Genomic DNA, 24,752 nt, shown 5'->3' with positions numbered 1-24,752 from the left:
TAAACAGGTTGATGGCATTTTCAGCAGTCCTCCTGTAAAACGAACGATTTACAGGTACAACTACTTCTCATAACCTTGCATGTTATAAAAAAAAAAAAAAAAAAGGAATCGATTGAAAATAAAATGATGACCTTGCACGTGCAGTACTTTTACAGCACACACACTATGGACAGATTTATGTTATGTACATTTCAAACCATTATGACCGTGTAGTTCTAGAAGTTGAGAATGGGCAATCCCTTTCAGCAGTGTAACAGGAAAATAATGTGATATCAACAAAAAAAATGCATGTTGCTAATGTATCACCCTGTCACCAGCGGAGGCTGGTGTCACTGTAAAATCTGAGGGAAGGCTCATTTGAATGACTGGAATACCAGCCTCCGCTGCCTGTCACCCTCATCCTGTCTGTTCAACTTCTCCTAGACATGCAGAAGCAGTGAGCGAGTACACAGAAAGAGATGCAGATAAAGGCTCAGTCCCAAATTACACCCTATTCTCTATATAGTGCACTACATTTGAGCCAGAACCCTATTGGTCCTGGTCTAAAGTAGTGCCCTACATAGGGAATAGGGTGCAATTTGGGACACAGACATGGCAAGACTAAATGTAGACAGGAATCTCCTGCCCTGTTAACAGTCTGAACATCACCGCAGGCATGGTCTTCATGTTGATCTGACAGAGAGGAGAGGAGGAGGGGGAGAGGAGAGGAGGAGGAGGAGGAGGAGGAGGAGGAGAGGAAAGGAGGAGGAGAAGGACAGGAAAGGGGGGGGGATAATGAGGTGGAGGAGGGGGAATGGAGAGGGAGGAGAGGAGAGGGAGGAGAGGAGGAGGAGGAGTGGAGAGGGAGGAGAGGAGGAGGAGAAGGACAGGATAAGACAGGACAGGAGAGGAGAGGAGGTAGGAGGAGGAGGAGGGGAGAGGGAGGAGGAGGAGGAGGAGGAGGAGGAGGAGGAGGAGGAGGAGGAGGAGGAGGAGAGGAGAGGAGAGGAGAGGAGAGGAGAGGAGAGGAGAGGAGAGGAGAGGTAGGAGATGAGGAGGAGGAGGAGGAGGAGGAGGAGTGGAGAGGGAGGAGGAGGAGGAGGAGGAGGAGGAGGAGGAGGAGGAGGAGGAGGAGGAGGAGAAGAGAAGAGGACAGATCAGTGCTCATTGTGAAGACACTCACTTGTATTTGTATAAATGCTTCTGATTGGTCTGTTTCGGGCTCTGATAGGATATTACTTGAACCCGGTAGCTAACTGCCACTGGAATCTGATGCTCACCTCTCCCACTGATACAGACAGGGTCTGGACTATCTTCTCATGCGGCATGGCAACAACACTCTGCCCATTGATCTCAATGATCCTGTGGCCGACTCGCACCCCTCCTCGCTCTGCGATACCGCCACGCATCAGACTGCAGATCTGAGGAGAGAGAAAGAAAACCACTCTCTGAATCCAGATGGCTGTTATCAGGGTCATTATGAGAGAGATGATAATAACAGTATTTGGAGGTTATGACAAGTCGTATAATGGGGGTGTAGCTGATCTCCATCACCTAGGACTTGACAATGGTTAATCAAATCTCCACATCTTTGCCAGTTTTTGCTCAATTTTGAATGCCTTCTCAAACAGTATATGCATTCGTAAATCAAGTCCTTTCTTGAGTTGGGCTCTGGGATGGAACAACTGTTGAGCATCTGAGTTTATGGTTGTTTGTGGAGGAAAGGTGATTAATTAAATGCAAATTAATTACTTAAAAATCATACAATGTTATTTTCTGGATTTTTGTTTTAGATCCCGTCTCTCACAGTTGAAGTGTACCTATGATAAAAATTACAGACCTCTACATGCTTTGTAAGTAGGAAAACCTGCAAAATCGGCAGTGTATCAAATACTTGTTCTCCCCACTGTATATGGAGGCTTAAATATCCTGATCTAGTGAGATATACATGGCGGAGGCTCAATCAAGCTAGTCGTCTTGATTACTTTCTTATGTCATTCTCTCTGGCACCAAAAGTTTAAAAAGTGTTGATAGGGGACAGAATGCGGTCAGACAATCACATAATTAGCATATATATCACTCTTACAGAATTTCCACATGGGCGAGGATAGTGGACATTTAATCAAAGCCTATTGGATGAAAACATGTTTTTAACTAGGACAGAATACTTTATAACTGACTTTTTCCGACATAACATAGGTACAGCAAATCCCCTTATTGTATGGGACACTTTTAAATGTGCCTTTAGAGGCCATGCAATTCAGTACTCATCTCTAAAGTGAAAGCAATTTAGGTCAAAAGAGTCCATACTAACAAAGGAAATGGAAGGACTAACAGAACAGATAGGTAGCAATAAAAACTGTAACATAGAGGCTCAGAATAAATTAGAGGAAAAACAAAAATAAATGGAGAAACTTATTCAAGAAAGATCAAGTGTAATATATTATTAGAAATAAAGCGAACTGGATGGAATTTGGGGAAAAATTCACCTTTTCTTTTTTTTTTTTATCTTCAACATAGAAATGCTACCAAAAATAATTTACTGAAACTTTTTACAAATGACGGAGTCACCCATGATTCACCAAAGGATATTTTGAAAGAGGAAGTTAAGTATTTTAAGCATATGTTTTCATTTCAGTCTCCTCCATCTCCACTAAATGAAGCTAATTGTATGGATTTTCTTTCTATTAACAATGTAAAATTAACAGCTGTACAGAAAGACTAATGTGAAGGCCAAATTACAGAGGAGGAACCTCTTGATGCAATTAAAGCCTTTAAGTCCAGGAAAACTCCAGGGCTGGATGGCATACCAGTGTAGGTATGCTGGTATTCATAGCTGACTTTGAAAAGGCCTTTGATAAAGTATAACTGGAGTTTATACATAAATGTCTGGAATATTTCAATTTTGGAGAATCTCTTATAAAATGGGTTAAAGTTATGTATAGTAACCCTAGGTGTAAAATAGTAAATAATGGCTACTTCTCATATAATTTTAAACTGTCAAGAGGAGTAAAACAAGGTTGTCCACTATCGGCATATCTATTTATTATTGCCATCAAAATGTTAGCTGTTAAAATCAGATCCAACAATAATATTAAGGGGTTAGAAATCCAGGGATTAAAAACAAAGGTGTCATTGTACGCTGATGATTCATGTTTTCTTTTAAATCCACAACTTTAATCCCTCCACAGCCTCATAGTGGATCTAGATACATTTTCTAACCTCTCTGGATTACAACCAAATTATGATAAATGTACTATATTATGTATTGGATCACAAAAAAATAAAACATTTACATTACCGTGTAGTTTACCAATAAAATGGTCTGACGGGGATGTGGACATACTCGGTATACATATCCCGAAAGAAAGAAATTATCTCACTCCAATACATTTTAATAGAAAGTTTGCAAAAATATATAAGATCTTGCTACCATGGAAAGGATAATACATGTCTATTTGTGGAAAAATCACCCTGATTAACTCTTTAGTATTATCCCAGTTTACCTATTTGCTTATGGTCTTGCCTACGCCTAGAGAACAGTTTTTTAAATTATATGAGGAAAAAATATTCAATTTTATTTGGAATGGCAAGCCAGATAAAATGAAAAGGGCCTATTTATATAATGAATAAGAATTCGGAGGGCAGAAATTATTAAATATTAAAGCATTACACCTCTCACTAAAGGCGTCAGTAATACAAAAGTTATACTTAAATCCGAACTGGTTCTCTAGCAGACTAGTAAGAATATCTCACCCCATGTTCAAGAATGGACTTTTTCCCTTTATTCAGATTCCAACCTCTCACTTTCAGTTATTTGAAAACGAAATGATCTCCAAAATATAGTTATTTTTAAAACAAGCCATATAAAGTTGGTTGCAATTTCAGTTTAATCCACCAGAAAGGGCAGAACAAATAATACAACAAATATTGTGGTTATGTACGAATTGATCAAAAAACATTATTTTTCAATAAAACATTTAAAAAAGGTATAATCTTTGTAAATTATATCATAAATAGGATTGGTGGAGTTATGTCACACATGCAGCTAACAAAAATATATGGAAATGTTTGCTCTATCCAAAATTACAACCAACTAATTGCAGCATTACCGCAAAAATGGAAGAGGAAAGTGGAAGGCGGAAAAAGTAAGGAACTGCATTAAAGACCAAAATTGGTTAAAGAAAATTGTGACAAAAAAAAAAATATATATATATATATATATATATATATACCAGTTTCATTTAAGGACATGTATTTCAAAACTTTTGTGAAACAGCACAGTTAAACATATATGGGAAATAGAAATCAAACTGGAAGGTCTTCAGAAATAGATGGGAGAGGTTGAGGGTAAAGGAAGGGCAGGACTAAAAACAAACAAAATGTAATTATTGTAAAAAAGATTGTGTCCGTAAAATGTATATAGTATGTATAAACTGGAAGTAGAAGCCTAAGTGTTGTTGTCCATTAGTTTACTCCAATTAGGGGAGGGGTGGTAGGGTTAGGGGAAAATAATAAAGGAAAATATATATTTTAAAGATATGTGTATATATATATATATATATATATATATATATATATATATTGTATATATATATACAGTATATATATATTTATATGTACAGTGGGGGAAAAAAGTATTTAGTCAGCCACCAATTGTGCAAGTTCTCCCACTTAAAAAGATGAGAGAGGCCTGTAATTTTCATCATAGGTACACGTCAACTATGACAGACAAAATGAGAAAAAAAAATCCAGAAAATCACATTGTAGGATTTTTAATGAATTTATTTGCAAATTATGGTGGAAAATAAGTATTTGGTCAATAACAAAAGTTTCTCAATACTTTGTTATATACCCTTTGTTGGCAATGACACAGGTCAAACGTTTTCTGTAAGTCTTCACAAGGTTTTCACACACTGTTGCTGGTATTTTGGCCCATTCCTCCATGCAGATCTCCTCTAGAGCAGTGATGTTTTGGGGCTGTCGCTGGGCAACACAGACTTTCAACTCCCTCCAAAGATTTTCTATGGGGTTGAGATCAGGAGACTGGCTAGGCCACTCCAGGACCTTGAAATGCTTCTTACGAAGCCACTCCTTCATTGCCCGGGCGGTGTGTTTGGGATCATTGTCATGCTGAAAGACCCAGCCACGTTTCATCTTCAATGCCCTTGCTGATGGAAGGAGGTTTTCACTCAAAATCTCACGATACATGGCCCCATTCATTCGTTCCTTTACACGGATCAGTCGTCCTGGTCCCTTTGCAGAAAAACAGCCCCAAAGCATGATGTTTCCACCCCCATGCTTCACAGTAGGTATGGTGTTCTTTGGATGCAACTCAGCATTCTTTGTCCTCCAAACACGACGAGTTGAGTTTTTACCAAAAAGTTATATTTTGGTTTCATCTGACCATATGACATTCTCCCAATCCTCTTCTGGATCATCCAAATGCACTCTAGCAAACTTCAGACAGGCCTGGACATTTACTGGCTTAAGCAGGCGGACACGTCTTGCACTGCAGGATTTGAGTCCCTGGCGGCGTAGTGTGTTACTGATGGTAGGCTTTGTTACTTTGGTCCCAGCTCTCTGCAGGTCATTCACTAGGTCCCCCCGTGTGGTTCTGGGATTTTTGCTCACCGTTCTTGTGATCATTTTGACCCTACGGGGTGAGATCTTGCGTGGAGCCCCAGATCGAGGGAGATTATCAGTGGTCTTGTATGTCTTCCATTTCCTAATAATTGCTCCCACAGTTGATTTCTTCAAACCAAGCTGCTTACCTATTGCAGATTCAGTCTTCCCAGCCTGGTGCAGGTCTACAATTTTGTTTCTGGTGTCCTTTGTCAGCTCTTTGGTCTTGGCCATAGTGGAGTTTGGAGTGTGACTGTTTGAGGTTGTGGACAGGTGTCTTTTATACTGATAACAAGTTCAAACAGATGCCATTAATACAGGTAACGAGTGGAGGACAGAGGAGCCTCTTAAAGAAGAAGTTACAGGTCTGTGAGAGCCAGAAATCTTGCTTGTTTGTAGGTGACCAAATACTTATTTTCCACCATAATTTGCAAATAAATTCATAAAAAATCCTATAATGTGATTTTCTGGAATTTTTTTTCTCAATTTGTCTTTCATAGTTGACGTGTACCTATGATGAAAATTACAGGCCTCTCTCATCTTTTTAAGTGGGAGAACTTGCACAAATAGTGGCTGACTAAATACTTTTTTGCCCCACTGTATGTTTGTATGTATGTATATGTATGTGTATATGTATATTTATATATGTGTATATGTATGTATGTGTATGTATGTATATATATATATAAATATATATATTTACCAATAAATATATGGGGGATTGGAAATGATGCAGACAATTACATTGATGGAAGCTATAATCTATCTGCAATATTAAAGCTGCTAAAATATACATATATATATTTTTTTAATTATACATTCTTATAATGCATTATAACTGTATCATAATCCTACTCACGATGCCATTCTGAACACTGAAGCCCAGCTGGAACTTGAGGTCAGGTCTCTTGATGAGGACGGTGGTTACAGGAGGACAACACACGATACTCAGCTTCACCTGGACCTGGCTCTTCAGACCCTGGAAGGACAACCGGAACACAATAAATGACACCTGTCTCAACACTAAAATGGCTTCCTAGAATGGCTGTGTCTCAATCTCATACTCTAAAATGGCTTCCTAGAATGGCTGTGTCTCAATCTCAATACTCTAAAATGGCTTCCTAGAATGGCTGTGTCTCAATCTCAATACTCTAAAATGGCTTCCTAGAATGGCTGTGTCTCAATCTCAATACTCTAAAATGGCTTCCCATAATGGCTGTGTCTCAATCTCAATACTCTAAAATGGCTTCCTAGAATGGCTGTGTCGCAATCTCAATACTCTAAAATGGCTTTCTACAATGGCTGTGTCTCAATCTCAATACTCTAAAATGGCTTCCCATAATGGCTGTGTCTCAATCTCAATACTCTAAAATGGCTTCCTAGAATGGCTGTGTCGCAATCTCAATACTCTAAAATGGCTTCCTACAATGGCTGTGTCTCAATCTCAATACTCTAAAATGGCTTCCTAGAATGGCTGTGTCGCAATCTCAATACTCTAAAATGGCTTCCTACAATGGCTGTGTCTCAATCACAATACTCTAAAATGGATTCCTATAATGGCTGTGTCTCAATCTCAATACCGCTAAAATGTCTTCCTTTCCTCAACTCCCCATCTCCTTTCCTTCATGACTGATAAAAGAGCAGTTTTTTGAATAACATAGATGCTGCCTGAGTCGACTGTATGCTCCAGACCTTGATGATACCCTGGCAGGTAGCTAACGGTAGGCCCACCAGGCTAGTGTTGTTAATGGACATGATCTGGTCCCCGACGCTGAGTTTCCCAGAGCGGGCAGCCGGGCCGCTGTTCAACATGTTAGCCAGGATCACCGTGGGCAGGATGGAGCCCCAGCCAGACTCCACTATCACTACACCCAGGCTCTCTCCCCTCTGCTTCTCCAACTCCAGCTGTGGAGACACACAAACACACAGAGACAGGAAGTCCATTTATATATCTTTAAGTTAGAAGTTATTAGTCTATCTTATAAACTTCATTTTACTTGATAATAAAATAATGAAAATATGAAAAAAAATTATCATCAAAAAATAGATATGCAGAATAACAGTAGTGGTCTTACTGAAGCAAGAACACTACTTACTTGTACTCTTCAACGTCATTGTTTTTAGCTTACCGGATGGGTAAGATCGATCCCGAACTCTAGCAAACATCTTTGCACTGCCTAGCTACATTTACATTTACATTTTTAGTCATTTAGCAGACGCTCTTATCCAGAGCGACTTACAGGAGCAATTAGGGTTGAAGTGCCTTGCTCAAGGGCACATCAACAGATTTTTCACCTAGTCGGCTCGGGGATTAGAACCAGCGACCTTTTGGTTACTGGCACAACGCTCTTAACCACTAAAGCTACCTGCCGCCCCACATGGAACGCCGAAGCTACTGCATGGTCCAAGAGCCTCAATATCTTCTCTACTGTATCTGCCCTCTATACTGAGTTGATGGAGTGTATCTAGAGTCATGCATCACGGTCAACAATCACCACAGTAAGCCGTCACACCTCTTTACACTTGTCTATCAGTCTATTTCATGCATGCATATAGGCACGCACGCACACACACACACACACACACCTCTTTACAGTTGTCAGAGTTTGAGAAATGCACCAGGTCGTCGTTGTACATCTCCTGGGAATTGATGATGTCACTGTATTGCTTCTGACTCAGGTCCTTAGGGTTGATCCCATTGGCTCGGAGGAACTCCCTGTAGGCGACGCTGAATGCCTGGCCGATGGACTGGGCAATGAGCTGGGCCTGGGGAGAAGAGGCAGAGGAGAGGTGAGGGCAGGAGAGGGAGAGGGGAGGGGAGGGTTGGTAGGAAGAAACTACTCAATGGAAGAGACAGGCTATTCAAGTTGACAACAATACAGAGATGGGTTAAGGACCAACCAAATGATGAATGAAGATACACTATATATACAAATGTATGTGGACACCCCTTCAAATGTATGTGGACACCCCTTCAAATGTATGTGGACACCCCTTCAAAAGTATGTGGACACCCCTTCAAATGTATGTGGACACCCCTTCAAATGTATGTGGACACCCCTTCAAATGTATGTGGACACACCCGCTGCTGACAGGTTTATAAAATCGAGCACACAGCCATGCAATCGCCATAGACAAACACTGGCAGTAGAGTGGCCTGTACTGAAGAGCTCAGTGACTTTCAACGTGGCACCGTCATAGGATGCCACCTTTCCAACAAGTCAGTTCGTCACATTTCTGCCCTGCTAGAGCTGCCCAGGTCAACTGTAAGTGCTGTTATTGTGAAGTGGAAACGTCTAGGAGCAACACCGGCTCAGCCGCAAAGTGGTAGGCCACACAAGATCACGTAACGGGACTGCCAAGTGCTGAAGCGCTTAAAAATCGTCTGTCCACGGTTGCAACACTCACTACCAAGTTCCAAACTGCCTCTGGTAGCAACGTCAGCACAAGAACTGTTAGTTGGGAGCTTCATAAAATGGGTTTCCATGGCCGAGCAGCCAAACACAAGCCTAAGATCACCATGCGCAATGCCAAGCGTCGGCTGGAGTGGTGTAACGCTCACCGCCATTGGACTCTGGATCAGTGGAAACGCGTTCTCTGGAGAGATTAATCACGCTTCATCATCTGGCAGTCCGACGGACGAATCTGGGTTTGGCGGATGCCAGGAGAACGCTAGTGCCAACTGTAAAGTTTGGTGGAGGAGGAATAATAGTCTGGGGCTGTTTTTCATGGTTCAGACTAGGCCCCTTAGTTCCAGAGAAAGGAAATCTTAACGCTACAACATACGATGACATTCTAGACGATTCTGTGCTTCCAACTTTGTGGAAACAGTTTGGGGAAGGCCCTTTCCTGTTTCAGCATGACCATGCTCCCGTGCACAAAGCGAGGTCCATACAGAAATGGTTTGTCGAGATCGGTGTGCAAGAACTTGATTGGCCTGTACAGAGCCCTGACCTCAACCTCATCGAACACCTTTGGGATGAATTGGAACGCCGACTGCGAGCCAGGCCTAATCGCCCAACATCAGTGCCCGACCTCACTAATGCTCTTGTGGCTGAATAGAAGCAAGTCCCCGCAGCAATGTTCCAACATCTAGTGGAAAGCCTTCCCAGAAGACTGGAGGCTGTTATAGCAGCAAAGGGGAGACCAACTCCATATGAATGCCCATGATTTTGGAATGCGATGTTCGACGAGCAGGTGTCCACATAATTTTGGTAATGTAGTGTATAACACGTTATAGGAAGGCCAACATTAGAGATTAATAAAGTAGGGCCTCTGTACAAGCAATGACCATTTTTAAAGCTTTAAAATTATGTTCAGTAGTTTTGTACTGTAGATAGTGTATAGAAATGTATAAAAACAAAATGTGGTGTTTTCAATTCAGCAATAGACCTTCTTCTGCGAACACTGTGGCAAACAATAATCAATCTCAGAGACCAAAATCATTGCCCCAATAAATCAATAATGTTCAGCAGTATGCCAAGGGAAGCGAGTGGGAGAATAGAACAGAAATCAGGACAGACCAGAATACAAATTGTACTCACGTCCTCTGACTCGAAGACATAGCAGATCATTCTGTACTGTCTCTGTCCCTCTGAGGAGGAGAGATCAGCTTCAGTACAGTCCTGCGAGGACGTGCCTGACATATGGGTACGAGCCATCAGAACCACGATGCTCCCGATGTCTGCGATGTAAGAGATGGAACGCAACGCACTGTCCATCAGCGTCTCCTGGGGGAATAAATAATATATATATATAGCTGCTGTGGTAATAACTCAGTACTGTGTGGAGTGGACGGTCCTCAACAACATGTCCACAAGGAGCAAGACAGAGGAATCTTATGAAACAGCATAAAATGAAGCTTTGGGCAGGTTTCCTGGACACAGATTAAACCTAGGGGGGATTCAATCTGATCCGCATTAGATCCGCATTATAGGGCGCTTGACGTCTAAAGTTAATTTCTGATTGAGCCAACATTGACTATTTACTGTGTATGTGATTTTCGCCGACGTGTGAATATTGCCTTTAAGAGATGCATTGTCTACAAACGTGATCGGATAGAATCCCGGGCCTAGTTCCGGACTTGGTGCTACAGAGAAGTAATACACAGTGTTTTTATTAAGTCAGAGCTCACAGTTACACACCTGTGAGTCAGCATTCAGCATTTTGACTGCCTTGGTGGAGATGAAGAGGTCCACTTCTGTCACCATTTGAGAGTCTTCATCTTGGCTCTGTGGGCAAACCATGGTGAAAAGGAATAAAAGACCGCCATCATGTGGTTCGAAAGTGCACTCCAAGGCACATTTCCTTACTTTTGTTAGGAATAACAGAAGACAATTGATGAACAGACCAACTGCCATCCATAGATCAAGACATGAGATGCGTAAAAAAATACAACATCATCTTGACCATTTAATGGGTAACAAAATTAGCCTGGTCAGTTAGTAAGACAGCACAATGCTAATATAATAACCTTAGCCTGGTCAGTTAGTAAGACAGCACAATGCTAATATAATAACCTTAGCCTGGTCAGTTAGTAAGACAGCACAATGCTAATATAATAACCTTAGCCTGGTCAGTTAGTAAGACAGCACAATGCTAATATAATAAGCTTAGCCTGGTCAGTTAGTAAGACAGCACAATGCTAATATAACAACATTAGCCTGGTCAGTTAGTAAGACAGCACAATGCTAATATAATAAGCTTAGCCTGGTCAGTTAGTAAGACAGCACAATGCTAATATAATAAGCTTAGCCTGGTCAGTTAGTAAGACAGCACAATGCTAATATAATAAGCTTAGCCTGGTCAGTTAGTAAGACAGCACAATGCTAATATAATAAGCTTAGCCTGGTCAGTTAGTAAGACAGCACAATGCTAATATAATAAGCTTAGCCTGGTCAGTTAGTAAGACAGCACAATGCTAATATAACAACATTAGCCTGGTCAGTTAGTAAGACAGCACAATGCTAATATAATAACCTTAGCCTGGTCAGTTAGTAAGACAGCACAATGCTAATATAATAACCTTAGCCTGGTCAGTTAGTAAGACAGCACAATGCTAATATAATAACCTTAGCCTGGTCAGTTAGTAAGACAGCACAATGCTAATATAATAAGCTTAGCCTGGTCAGTTAGTAAGACAGCACAATGCTAATATAATAAGCTTAGCCTGGTCAGTTAGTAAGACAGCACAATGCTAATATAACAACATTAGCCTGGTCAGTTAGTAAGACAGCACAATGCTAATATAATAACCTTAGCCTGGTCAGTTAGTAAGACAGCACAATGCTAATATAATAACCTTAGCCTGGTCAGTTAGTAAGACAGCACAATGCTAATATAATAACCTTAGCCTGGTCAGTTAGTAAGACAGCACAATGCTAATATAATAAGCTTAGCCTGGTCAGTTAGTAAGACAGCACAATGCTAATATAACAACATTAGCCTGGTCAGTTAGTAAGACAGCACAATGCTAATATAATAACCTTAGCCTGGTCAGTTAGTAAGACAGCACAATGCTAATATAATAACCTTAGCCTGGTCAGTTAGTAAGACAGCACAATGCTAATATAATAACATTAGCCTGGTCAGTTAGTAAGACAGCACAATACCCTAACCCTAACCCTAATTCTAAGCCTAACTCTAATTGTAACCCTAAACCTAACCCCTAAACTTAAATTAGCCTTTGTTCTCTTGGGGACATGCGAAATGTCCCCTCGAGGGAGAATGTTCCTTGTTTTACTATCCTTTTGGAGAAAACACACCCACACCAACACACACCACACCCACCGACCCACACCCACCACACCACACCCACCTCCCATACCAACACCACACCCACCCACCCACCCACACCACACCCAACCACCCACCACATAACACCCACCCACCTCACCACACCCACACACCACACCCACCCACCCCACACCCACCCACCCAGACACACACACACCCACTCACACCACACCCACCCACCACACCCAACCACACCCATCCACCCACAGACCACACCGCACCCACACCACACCCACCACACCCACACAGACCCACACACACCACACCCACCCACACACCACACCACACCACACCCACCATACCTTGACCTGACTGACAGCCTCCTGTGCCTGGGTCATGCGTATTCCTTTAGATGGGTTCTTGTCAGACAGCAGCTGGGTGGAACCCAGGTAGTTAGCAGCAAAGATAATCCCATCGATCAGGTCCTCGGGCTCACACGGACCTGGGACTGGGCATAAGAAATATTGATTTACTTATTTTATTAAGACAGGAACCTGTGACTCAGATCCAGACAGATTCACATTCAGGCGACCTTTATTGTCCTATTGCTTTGTTGCAGCACTATAACAACATCACACCAGAGACCAAAAGATTCATAAAATGGTTATATCATATAATCAAATGTCCATTACTCAGGTATGGAATCAATGAACTATACAGAGAAATGATATTTACCATCCACAAAGCTGGGGAACGAGGCGTTGTTCTTTGTTGGTTCAGGCGGAGGTGTGTTGTTCCTGTCCCCCTCTGGGGCCTGGGGCTCTGGGCAGTGAGGCCTGCTAGGCTGCTGCTCTGAGACGTCTTGAGGCATCTGGAACAGGCAGAGGGGAGATCTTACTAACAGACAGAAACAGACAGAAACACGACCGGACTGCAGATGAGACTTAGCTATGTAGGTAAAAATCTGGTGCAGTGTTTGTTGTACATGGTCCCTGTCATAAAACAAACCCTGTTGGAGTTGGCAGCATCAGGCAGTTACCTGTTTGTGTGTCTGTGTCCGTGTCTGTCTCTCCTCTGGGGACTCTCTCTGTGGCTCTGCGTTGTGGTGTGAAGCTGGTGGAGATGGTGATGGTAATGGTGATGGTTTTACAGCCCTAGGATGTTTCTCCAGGCTGGATGAGGAGTCAGAAGTGGGCCTTGGGCTGGGGCTGGTGGTGCTGTCTCTGCGAGGCTGCTGGGTCTGGTTCTGGTTCTGGGTGTGGACCTGGCGGCTCTCCTGGAAGGGAGGAGAGGGAGGCCTGGGGCTCCGGCTGGTGGTGGTCTCTCTGCAATGCTGCTGGGTCTGTCGGGTCTGTCGGGTCTGGGGAGTGTGGTCCTGTGTCTGGGCCTTGTGGCTGGGAGGGGAGGCAGAGGTGGGCCTAGGGCTGTCAAAGGTGGGCCTAGGGCTGTCAAAGGTGGGCCTAGGGCTGTCAAAGGTGGGCCTAGGGCTGTCAAAGGTGGGCCTAGGGCTGTCAGAGGTGGGCCTAGGGCTGTCAGAGGTGGGCCTAGGGCTGTCAGAGGTGGGGCTGTGGTTGGGGTTGACGGGACTCTCTCTGTGGTGCTGCTGGGTCTGGGTCTGATGAGGCTGGGCCTGTGTTGGGTGGGTGGGTGCTTGTCTCTTGTGCGTCTGGGCCTGTGTCGGCTGGGCCTGTCGATACTGGGTCTGGGTCTGGGTCTGGGTCTGATGAGGCTGGGCCTGTGTTGGGTGGGCCTGTGTCGGGTGGGCCTGTGTCGGGTGGGAGGGTGCTTGTCTCTTGTGCGTCTGGGCCTGTGTCGTCTGGGCCTGTGTGGGCTGGGCCTGTGTCGTCTGGGCCTGTCGATACTGGGTCTGGGTCTGGGTCTGGTGGGCCTGAGTGTGCTGCATTAAGGCCGGGGTCTGGGGAGGGTGAGGGTGTGTTGTGTTGGGGCCAGATCTGGGTCTAGGTCTGATGGCACCTTCTCTGCAGTTCTGTGTCTTTGTCTTCTGGTTCTGTCGGACATCACTCTGGGCCTTTAGCTGGTGGTTCTGGACCTGTGTTGTGAAGGTATGGACCTCTGTCAGGTAGGTGTGGGTCTGGTAGGCCTGTTTCGGGCGGAATTCTGTCTGGTGAGGGTGTGGGGAGCCGGGGCCGGGGCCGGACCTAGGCCTGGGTCTGGGTCTTGGTGGTCTGGGCCTGGTGGCAGCCTCTCTGCAGTCCTGTGTCTCTGAGCTGCTGCTGCTGCTCATGCATACCTTTATCTCAGATACTATCTGGCCAGTGTCTTCCTCCCTGTCAGTCTCCCTCCAGCCCCTTCCTCCTTCCCTCCCACTCCTCCCTCCCCGTCCTCCTCCCCTCCCCTGCCTCTTCACCTCCTTATGGGCCCTTTGAGGGGCCTCACAAGTCCAATCCCTTCCCCCTCCACTACCCCTATAGGGGGCCCTTTGTGGGGACTCTGAGACACACACTGAGATCTTACTGTCCTCAGGGGTGTTACAGTTCCCCATAGAGAAGACCTCAACTTCCGCACTATCATCGTCCTCTCTATCTCCCTTTTGCTCTCCATCTCTCATCCTCTCCTCCTTCCGCTGGCGGCTGGGGGTTTGCTCCTGCACTCTGCAGACCTCACCATCCTCCCTGTCTCGGTCACCCCTCTTTTCCTCTCTCATCCTCTCTCCCTCTCTCATCCTCTCCACATCATTCTCCAGGTGGCTGTTGGGTGATTTTTTCTGCTCTCTGTCCTCTGTCTCTTCAGAATCCTCCTCTGTGTACGTGGTCACATCCCGCTCTTCCTCTGTTTCTCCTGTCTCATCTGGAAAATTATTATCTTCCTGCACCTCCACCTCCGCCTCCTCCCCCTCCTTCCCCTCCACCTCCTGTCCCTCCTCCACCTCCTCCTCCTGGCCCTCCACCTCCTCCACCACTTCCTCCTCCACCTCCTCCTCCTGCCCCTCCACCTCTTTCCCCTCCACCTCCTCCCCCTCCTGCCTCTCCTCCACCTCCTCCCCCTCCTGCCCCTCCACCTCCTCCTCCTGCCCCTCATCCTCCTCCTCGTCTCCAGCCTTGAGGGGATGATGACATGGATTGTCACTGAACTGATTCTCAGAAGAGCTACAGGGATTTGCATCTGTCTCCTGCCGTAGTCTTTCATCATACATAACCATTTCCTCAGACTCAGACCTGGTGGGTTTGTATTGTCCAGTGCCGCTGCCATCCCCCTCCAGGCTGTTCCCCTCCAGGCTGTTCCCCTCCAGGCTGTTCCCCTCCAGGCTGTTCCCCTTCACACTATCCTCCACATAGGTACCCTCCACACCTTCTACATAGGTAGCATCCTTGGGGCAATAGGTACAATCCTCACTTTCAACGTAGGTTCCGTCTTCGTGTTCCATGTAAGTTCTGTCTTCACATTCCACGTAGGTTCCGTCTTGGAGTTTCACGTAGGTTCCGTCTTCGTGTTCTATGTAAGTTCTGTCTTCACATTCCACGTAGGTTCCGTCTTGGTGTTCCACGTAGGTTCCGTCTTGGTGTTCCACGTAGGTTCCGTCTTGATGTTCCACGTAGGTTCCGTCTTGGTGTTCCACGTAGGTTCCGTCTTGGTGTTCCACGTAGGTTCCGTCTTGGAGTTTCACATAGGTTCCGTCTTCGTGTTCTATGTAAGTTCTGTCTTCACATTCCACGTAGGTTCCGTCTTGGTGTTCCATGTAGGTTCCGTCTTGGTGTTCCACGTAGGTTCTGTCTTGGTGTTCCACGTAGGTTCTGTCTTGGTGTTCCACGTACATGCCATCCTCCCTCTCTACATAGCCTCCATCCTGAGGCTCAGGGTCGTGGCTGTCATACCTCACCTTCATGCCCTGGTCTTCCACATGTAGCACCTGATCAATGTCTTGCTCCGCAACCTCCACGTCCGAACCCACGTTGTCGTACTCTGAGCAGCTGTCCTCTTCCTCCTCCTCCTCCTCCTCCTCCTCCTCATCCATGCTGTCAGGGCTGGTGGTGTCACTGGGCTGGTTCAGCAAGACACTAGCTCTAGGAGGGACAGGAAGAGGTGAATTGGTGGGACTAATCTGACACGGGTGGTTAGGACTGGCACTGGTGGGACTAATCTGACACGGGTGGTTAGGACTGGCACTGGTAAAAACAGGTGCTGGTTTAACAGCCCTGGGCTCGCTCTCCTGGCTGGATGGGGAGTCAGAGGTGGGCCTGGTGCTGGGGCTGGTTGGACTCTCTCTGCAATGCTGCTGGGGCTGTCGGGGCTGGGCCTGGGCATCTGGCTGCCGAGGGTAGTCCTGGGCCTGAGTCAGGTGGCTGTGGTCTTGGGTTGGGTGGGCCTGTGTTGCAGGGACAGGGACAGGGACAGGGACAGGGACAGGGACAGCTGCTGCAGGCCCAGGGTTCCTCTCGCCGTTGTTATTGTCCAGCTCCTCATTGCTGGCGCTCTGAGAGTGCTGAGGAGGGCCCTCACTCTTCAGACTCCAGGGCCCATTACGAGGTCCTTCAGTTGGGCCTTTGCTGCTCAGACTCTGGGGTTCTTCGTCAGTAGGCTCCCCTGTGGATGGGGGGCCAGGGCAGGGCGGAGGGCCCTTACTCCTAAAACTCTGTGGGCTTTCTTTCTGAGGGCCTTCATTATGAGGTTCTTCATTAGACTCCTCTGTGGATCCTGTGGGACCCGGCCTGGGCGGAGGGCTGGGGGCCAATATTCTTCTAATAGTCCCTGGCTTCTTCTCTATGAATCCAGCGTGGCCAGGGCAGGATGGAGGGCTGGGCCCCAGGATTCTGGTGATCTTCCCTGGCTTCTTCCCATGAGCCATGGCTCAGGCTGGCCCATCAAAATTCCCCCACCACACTATCCTCAGTCCTAGAATAAGGCCGCAATGAACCCATGGTCAAATTATAATTGGAATTGCATATCGGGGTTTACAAGCAACATCTATGCCTAGGATAGCTTACTGGTTTTATTTACATAGCTAGACCAAATAAAGAAGTAAGGGAACGCATGCAATCCCCAAGTGAGCGAAATCAAATGGTTTAGTCTTCTAAAACTGCGTCACTACACATCTGCTTCAATAATACCCGCCAAACACACAGACACGCTTAAATGCGAACTGTCCATGGTGCTGAACCGTAATATGGACGATTGATGCTATTTGTAGTAGGACTTTTTGTTGATCATTAAGACGTTGCAAATGCTGTTGCTAGTGTGGATCTTATAAGATCTCGTGCGAGATTCTTCCATTGAACACTGCAGATAATAAAATGATAAACGATTACGCCAAACTTTTGCCGCAACTGCAGGGGTAGTGTTAGAAAACTGTTCCGTGAACACAGGACAGGCAAACGCAAGCATTCGTTCTATCTCAACCTATTTCTTAAATCGGATCCGGGTTTTCACGCAATCAGCATCTTTTCTCTGTCCCCCCCCCCCCCCCCCCATAAAACGCAGAGATGGTTTTCTCATCCGTTCTCTGAAAACCGCTAATCGTCACATTCATCTATAGCCTTGTATATCTATAGCCGACAAAACAAACCGTTTACTTCTTATAGGCACAATTAACAACGACCTTGATTTGAATGATTTCTCATTGAGACTGCACCACGCTGGTGTAGTGTTATAAGCTAATCAGGCTGGTGGTGTGTGTGTGTATGTGCCATGAATCTCTTTATAATAGGGACCCGAGATAGCGGGTTGTACGCTGAACATGCTACAGATTTCTTTCTATTAAAGCTTCCTAATCAACAGAATATAGGCTGATATCCGACTTACCAGCATTGACTGATGATAGGATCTTGGCTCCTTTTAAATTCTTGCCTGTGTCGGGATCAGAGATTTGCCTTTGAAACCGCGGAATCGGGTGAATTTGGTAGAAAGGGGGCAAGCTGCCCTGGAACATGTGTAAGGAATACCTCAGGCAGGCACCTCTGTTCTCTCTCCTCAGCCTCTGTTCGCCTCAGTACGGGCGGGCAGCACCGAGGAAATGGTCTGGTCCAGTGTTTCCCAACCCTGGTCCTCGAGTACCCCTCAACAGTACACATTTTCATTGTAGCCCTTGACAAGCACAACTGATTCAACTTGTCAACTAATCAACAAGCCCTTGATGAGTTGAATGAGGTGTGAACGAGGTATGTTTATCCCGGGCTACAACTACAATGTGTACTGTTGAGGGTACCCGAGGACCAGGTTTGGGAAACACTGACCCTGGTCCATCTGATCTCATTAAAATGATCCTTTCATGCCACATGAGACTGAACAGACATCAGTAGCAGAGTCAAAGTGAGTGGCCTATAGTAAACATTACATCAACATTTTTTTCTTGGGGATTAAAAAACATTTACATTTCCAGATAGCAGGTAGGCTACATCTCATAGGCCTGTTATCTCAATTAATAACAATTAATATTTAAAAACTGTTTTATGTTGTGTTATTATTTTGTGAAAGCACACAATGACCTCCATTTTCAACAATCTATGAAAATCCACCAAGATCGACGGATTTGTCATCTATTAGCCTACTTTAGTCCACTCTAGATTTGCTCATGACATCCTTGCTCGATTGTTCTTGAGCGCGAAACAGCCTGTTCTGTAACGACAAAAACCCCCGGCTCCTCAACTAGCTTCATTTCATCTAAAACTCATAATAATGTGATTAGCTATAAACACAATGCATACCCAAATGACCGTTTCTCTGCCATTGTCTGACGCCTGCAAAGGTAACGTGAAGATAGTTGGAGAGCAAGAGAACTAGCTAGCCAGCTCAGGTTGTTGGAGGTTCACCGGCGCTGTCGCACATTGCGGTGGTGAACGACACTGGTGAACACTGGTGAGTGGATGTGCTATAATATGAAGGAATTATACGTTTATGATGTGACAGTGACATTGTACTAAAGAATATCTGGTACTAGTGTAGTATGGATGATAACGTTCAGCAAGTAGGTTTCTCTCACTGTCACACAGGACAGAAATATGTCTGAGTAGGAGGTGTGAACTCTATAACTTTTTTTTCTCTCTCGCTCTCACATTACATATTGGGTGGTGGACATACATTAGCAAGTTACTGTCTAGATAGCTACATAACGGAGTATCGGCACCTGTTTTTCTAAGACAAAGCGTGAAAACAACACCCACAACAGTTGAAACACCACGGCAGAGAACGGAAATAAATCCTAACCCAAACATCAGAGAAGCCTCTCGGTAACAAAGAGAGAAGGATCGGTCGGTGAGAAGAGTGCCACTGGCAGCCATGCCACCTAGACTGGCATGTCCTGTGTGGTCAGCTGGCGCAACACTTCACGATAAACCTACACATTGACTCACAGTCAAGATGGTGCGTCCATTGATACTGCTACTACTTCAGCCAGGTAACAGAGCTTCTACAACAAAGCTGGCATCGTCTCACTCCCCTCCCAGGAAGGCCAGGAAGGTCCATGATCCGGACAGTACCTTCAAAAGTTTTTTTTAGAACTAACCCAAGATAGACCAGAGCCTGTCGTTTCCAATTGGAGATCATTAATCATTGTGGGCAGAACAAGCAAGGAGGTGGGCAGAGCCAAGCACGAGCTAGTGAGATCCTATTCTCGTGTTCTAGCATTTATTTGCATATTTCCGTTAGGGAACGCCTACTCTGTGAAGTATGGGTGTGCAATAACTCAATTCGCCATTTTTTAGAAACTTTGGCAAAGGGTAAAGTCTACAAAACGCAGTCCAGTCTGTTTGTTACATGTTTTGGTTTTAGAAACAGAAAACTGTATGGAGATTAAATGTTTCATAGATGAGAAAATTAGCAAAATCTCGGGCAAAATCATCTAGCTCCATCTTCTCCCAGTGCCGGCCACTGGGCTTCCTGTCATCACCATATTTGGTAGTGAGTGGAAACCTTCTTCTTCTTCTTCTTCTTCTTCTTCTTCTTCTTCTTCTTCTTCTTCTTCTTCTTCTTCTTCTTCTTCTTCTTCTTCTTCTTCTTCTTCTTCTTCTTCTTCTCTTCTTCTTCTTCTTCTTCTTCTTCTTCTTCTTCTTCTTCTTCTTCTTCTTCTTCTTCTTCTTCTTCTTCTTCTTCTTCTTCTTCTTCTTCTTCTTCTTCTTCTTCTTCTTCTTCTTCTTCTTCTTCTTCTTCTTCTTCTTCTTCTCTTCTTCTTCTTCTTCTTCTTCTTCTTCTTCTTCTTCTTCTTCTTCTTCTTCTTCTTCTTCTTCTTCTTCTTCTTTCTTCTTCTTCTTCTTCTTCTTCTTCTTCTTCTTCTTCTTCGCAGGTAACCACCAGAGAGATGAGCAGTAAGACTGTAGTCAGGACCATTGACCTTGGTAGCAGGCTGTCCTCTAAGTTCTCCAGTAGAGGCCTGAAGGAAAGCCTGAAGTCCCCTGAGGACCTACAGTTACAGTCGCAGATTGATGACATCATCACCATCCAGGAATCCCCAGAGAAAGACAGGTCTGAGGAACTGAGCAGCTCTCAGAAGGAGAACCATCTCCCTCAGGCATTAGGTGACCAGACAACATGCTTAATGGACACAGAGACAACAAATGACACAGTAGAAAGTCACAGTCCTATATCACTGGGCAGACCTCAGGCAGAAAGCAGAGAAGAACCTTTCAACATTTAGAATCCAAATTTGATTCTAAATTAGAATCCTTGTCTCCGGTGGTTCTCGTGGCCCCGCCACCTCTGTCCGCTGGTCCATCTAGACTGAACAAGAGGAAAAAAGGAGCGAAAGCAGAGGTCTCTGTTAAAACACAGAGGACGTCTATTCACATCAAGAAAGGCCGATATGAGAAGAGCGATGGTGAGAACCAGATGAGAACCTCACTAGAAACAAACAGCTGATGATGATGATGATAAGCAACATTGAACAGAAGAATCTTCAGCTGGTAACTGTGACACTCCATTGAAGAGCAGCTCAGAGGTGCATGAGGAGGCTCGTGAGAGAAGCACCAGAGGAAGAAAAAATGACAATTTGACAAAGAAGGAGGAGAACAAGAAGAAGAAGAAGAATCCACAGTGATTGATCAGCTGACACAGACAGAATAACTGATAAGGAAGCAAAGAGCAATACCACAGATTCAAAGTCACCACGGTTACCGTACTACCTGTGTAACTTCCTGACCGTGCTAGTGACGGTGCTGGAGATGGAAGATGATAGGATGCTGTTCAACCAAGAAGATCTCTCAGCCATACACAGCTTTGAACGTCTGTCAGGAATGTAGAATAGAACAGAAACGTTATTCCACATGACTGCCTATGACAGATGTTATAAGGTCTTATAAAGCTGTTATAAGGGCTTTATGAATGCATACCTAAGGAAGGCTACAGGAAAGTGTTCTGCAAATTTGTTTTGAACATACATAAAAAATGTATAACACAAGATAATATAAAATCACAACATACAAAGTACAATTAATTACATGTAGCAATACCCCTTTAGCATTTTGACTACTATTTTATCATCAACCAGCCTTGCTAATTTGCTTTTCCTTCCACTCTGTGACAGGTCAGAAGAAACTGAAGTGGCGCCAGGTCAACAAGCTGAACTATGACGAGATTAGCACTGACCTGGGACCTGTAGCTCAGAAGCTAGTGGAAGGAGGCTTCCTACAGACAGGTCAATGAATGGACTTGGATGGTATCATGCTAAATGCTAACACTTCAATGGACTTGGATGGTATTATGGCTAGCTAAATCAATGCTAGCACTATGCTGAGATTAGCACTGACCTGGGACCTGTAGCACAGGAACTGATTGAAGAAAGCTTTCTACAAACAGTTGAATGAATGGACTTCAAATGGTATTATGCTAAATGCTAATGTTTGGATGGCTAAGTGCATTGCTACTGCCTTCCTGGGATCTAGAGGAACTGTAGCCCTGGATGCAGACGTGCCTTTTCTTTTCTGAGTCAGTATTGACTGTGCTTCTTGAGTGTGTTGTGTTATGGTGCGGAGGGTTGAATTTCCACTCTGTCACACTAACAGTGGGAAGTCACTCAAATGATCAAACCCTAACCAATCCCTACCATCCAATGCCCAACATCCTCAACTGGTTTTTCCAGACAGTGACCTCCAGGAGCTGGGGGAGGTTCTGGGGACCTGCTGCCTGCCCCCCGGAGCGCCGTAGCCTGGCTAAGACCTTCCACCTGCGGGGCCCTGGGTCTGGCACCCAGAAACATCAGCTGGTGGAGGGACTCCTGAAGCTGCGCAGACAGAGGTCTCTGTTCACCCCGGCCGCTGGACTGAGCAACACTGGAACTGTCATAATAAAGCTAAAGAGGTGAGGAATTAAAAGAGGGGAGACTTCTAGTGACAATATTACAGATGCATTCACAGCAGTGGAGGCTCCTCAGAGGAGGAAGGGGAGGACTATCCTCCTCAGTGAAGTTCATAAAAAAATAAAAAAAATAGTGAAACATTCAAAAAGTTATCATTTTTAGATAAAACTATACTAAATATATTCACGTCACCAAATAATTCATTAAAACACACTGTTTTGCAATGAAGGTCTACAGTAGCCTCAATAGCACTCTGTAGGGTAGCACCACGGTGTAGCCGGAGGACAGCTAGTTTCCGTTCTCCTCTGGGTACATTGACTTCAATACCAAGCCTAGGAGGCTCATGGTTCTCACTTCCGGAGGACGTCCTCCAACCTATCAGAGCTCTTGCAGCATGAACTGACATTTTGTCCATCCAATCAAAGGATCAGAGAATGAATCTAGTACTGAAAGCATAGGCTACAGCTAGCTAGCACTGCAGTGCATAAAATGTGGTGAGTAGTTGACTCAAAGAGAGAGAAAGACAATAGTTGAACAGTTTTGAACAAATACATTTCTTCAAAAATGAAGGAGAAGCGAGAGAGAGAGAGTGAGCTAGCTATATTTCATAGTATTTTTTCCACTTTAACTTTAACTTACTTAGCTAGTGAATGCAGCCAGCTAGTTTAGCCTACTCAAACACCTGACTCAAACAGAGAGGGATGCTATGTTAGCCAGCTGGCTATGGCTATCCAACACTGGAACTCTCCCAAGTCAAGGTAAGCTTTTGGTTTTATTAATTTATTGCCACTGGGGCCCACTGGTGTAACTGCTAAACTGTGTGCTGACTGTACACGGTACTGCATGATTGTAGCGGGTTTTCTAATGTGTTAGTTCTATTAGCTATGTTAACTATGACGTTAGCTAGCTAATATGGTGACAATGATGTAGGCTGTGTGTAGCGGTTAGCAGTTATGATATAAAGGTTTGGCTTGGAAACGTTTTTTCGCCTGATCACAGACAGCTGATGTGTTGTGCACTGAAGTCCACAAGCGAAGGGAAAAGGTGAGAGGAGGAGAGCGCGTAGATTGCGGAAGGAATTAAAATGAGCAAAGTGATGATGCTGTTGGTATGTGGCTGCTATGAAAGTGAACTGTGTTTGCGTGTGATCAGGGGTGTATTCATTCCGCCGATTCTGTTGAAAAACGTTTCTTAAACGGAAGTAAACGGAACGAAACGGGGATAAACATACCTGAATTTGTCCAATGGAAACTCTCGTTTGCAACTATTGGACTAATGATTACAACCTAGATCAGCTAGATGCAGGCAAGAGTGTGCAAGGCGGTATTGAATGTGTCACTGTCTGTCACCTTGATTACAAAAAGAAAATATCTCGACCAGTGCACCTACGTTGTTAACTTTCATTCATAGGCTAGGTTGTAGCAACCTGATGATGGGTATAGGGAAAATCTGAATATGTAGTAGCCTAAACCAATCGATGTTACATTGAGCTGGGTAAATGGAATATGAATGACAGTCATCCAATATGCTGTAATAGAAGTAAGGCCATGCTCATAAAAAAATCATCGTCCTCCCTAATCTTAAAACGACACCAACCGCCACTGATTCACAGCAATATTTTCCACCAATTTTTCTACTGTCCTTTTATTTTTTATTTATTGAAAAGGGACAGACATTAGTGAATGGGAGACAGGTGGAGTGGGATTCGTTCCTACGCAGGCAGGGGATTGAATACGTGCCGAGGTCAGCTGCTTTAACCACACAATGATCCTCAGGAACACTCCTACACTGATAGTCTCTCCTCTCCAGGGCGAAGCAGCTAGCTGGTTCCTGTGTACATCTGCGTCGCGGCCCCAGGGCCGTGTTCTCTCGGGTTCTCCTCCTCTTCTCCCTTAACAGACGGGCTGGAGGAGGAGGAGACGGCCGGACGGGGGTCAGGGTCGGCTCCACACCATCCTACTGGTCAACTCTGGCCAGCTGGTTTTCCCTGACTACACCGTACAGCGCAGAGCCAAACTGTTCCTGGATAGAGAAGATCTTATCAGGTTAGAGCATAGACTTACAGTGTATATTTGGGTCAGATCTCGTTGGCATTGGTCTTGCAGTGCTGTGGACATTGCTTGATCAACCTCTAATTTTTATGTTGGTGCGAGTTCCATCTAAGTGTTATTAT

General features: G+C 44.8%; 1 protein-coding gene across 1 annotated transcript; it reads right to left on the bottom strand.

Moving 5' to 3' along the window:
- Nucleotides 1-600: 600 nt before the first annotated feature.
- On the bottom strand, nucleotides 601-17,143 carry LOC311134832 (uncharacterized protein; the record flags this gene model as incomplete). The annotated part of the gene is made up of 11 exons (XM_084168611.1): nucleotides 601-672; nucleotides 1,260-1,400; nucleotides 6,464-6,583; nucleotides 7,297-7,509; nucleotides 8,191-8,370; nucleotides 10,149-10,334; nucleotides 10,749-10,835; nucleotides 12,702-12,847; nucleotides 13,069-13,210; nucleotides 13,379-14,851; nucleotides 15,497-17,143. 11 exons carry the CDS (start codon nucleotides 17,141-17,143, stop codon nucleotides 601-603), a joined length of 4,407 nt encoding a protein of 1,468 aa, XP_084024737.1.
- Between the last annotated feature and the right edge of the window lie 7,609 nt (nucleotides 17,144-24,752).

The sequence above is a fragment of the Coregonus lavaretus genome (assembly GCF_964263955.1).
Source record: "Coregonus lavaretus genome assembly, chromosome: 9".
Classification (NCBI taxonomy): domain Eukaryota; kingdom Metazoa; phylum Chordata; class Actinopteri; order Salmoniformes; family Salmonidae; genus Coregonus; species Coregonus lavaretus.
The sequence above is the reverse complement of the archived record's forward strand: the minus strand, read 5'-3'. Positions and strand labels throughout refer to the sequence as shown.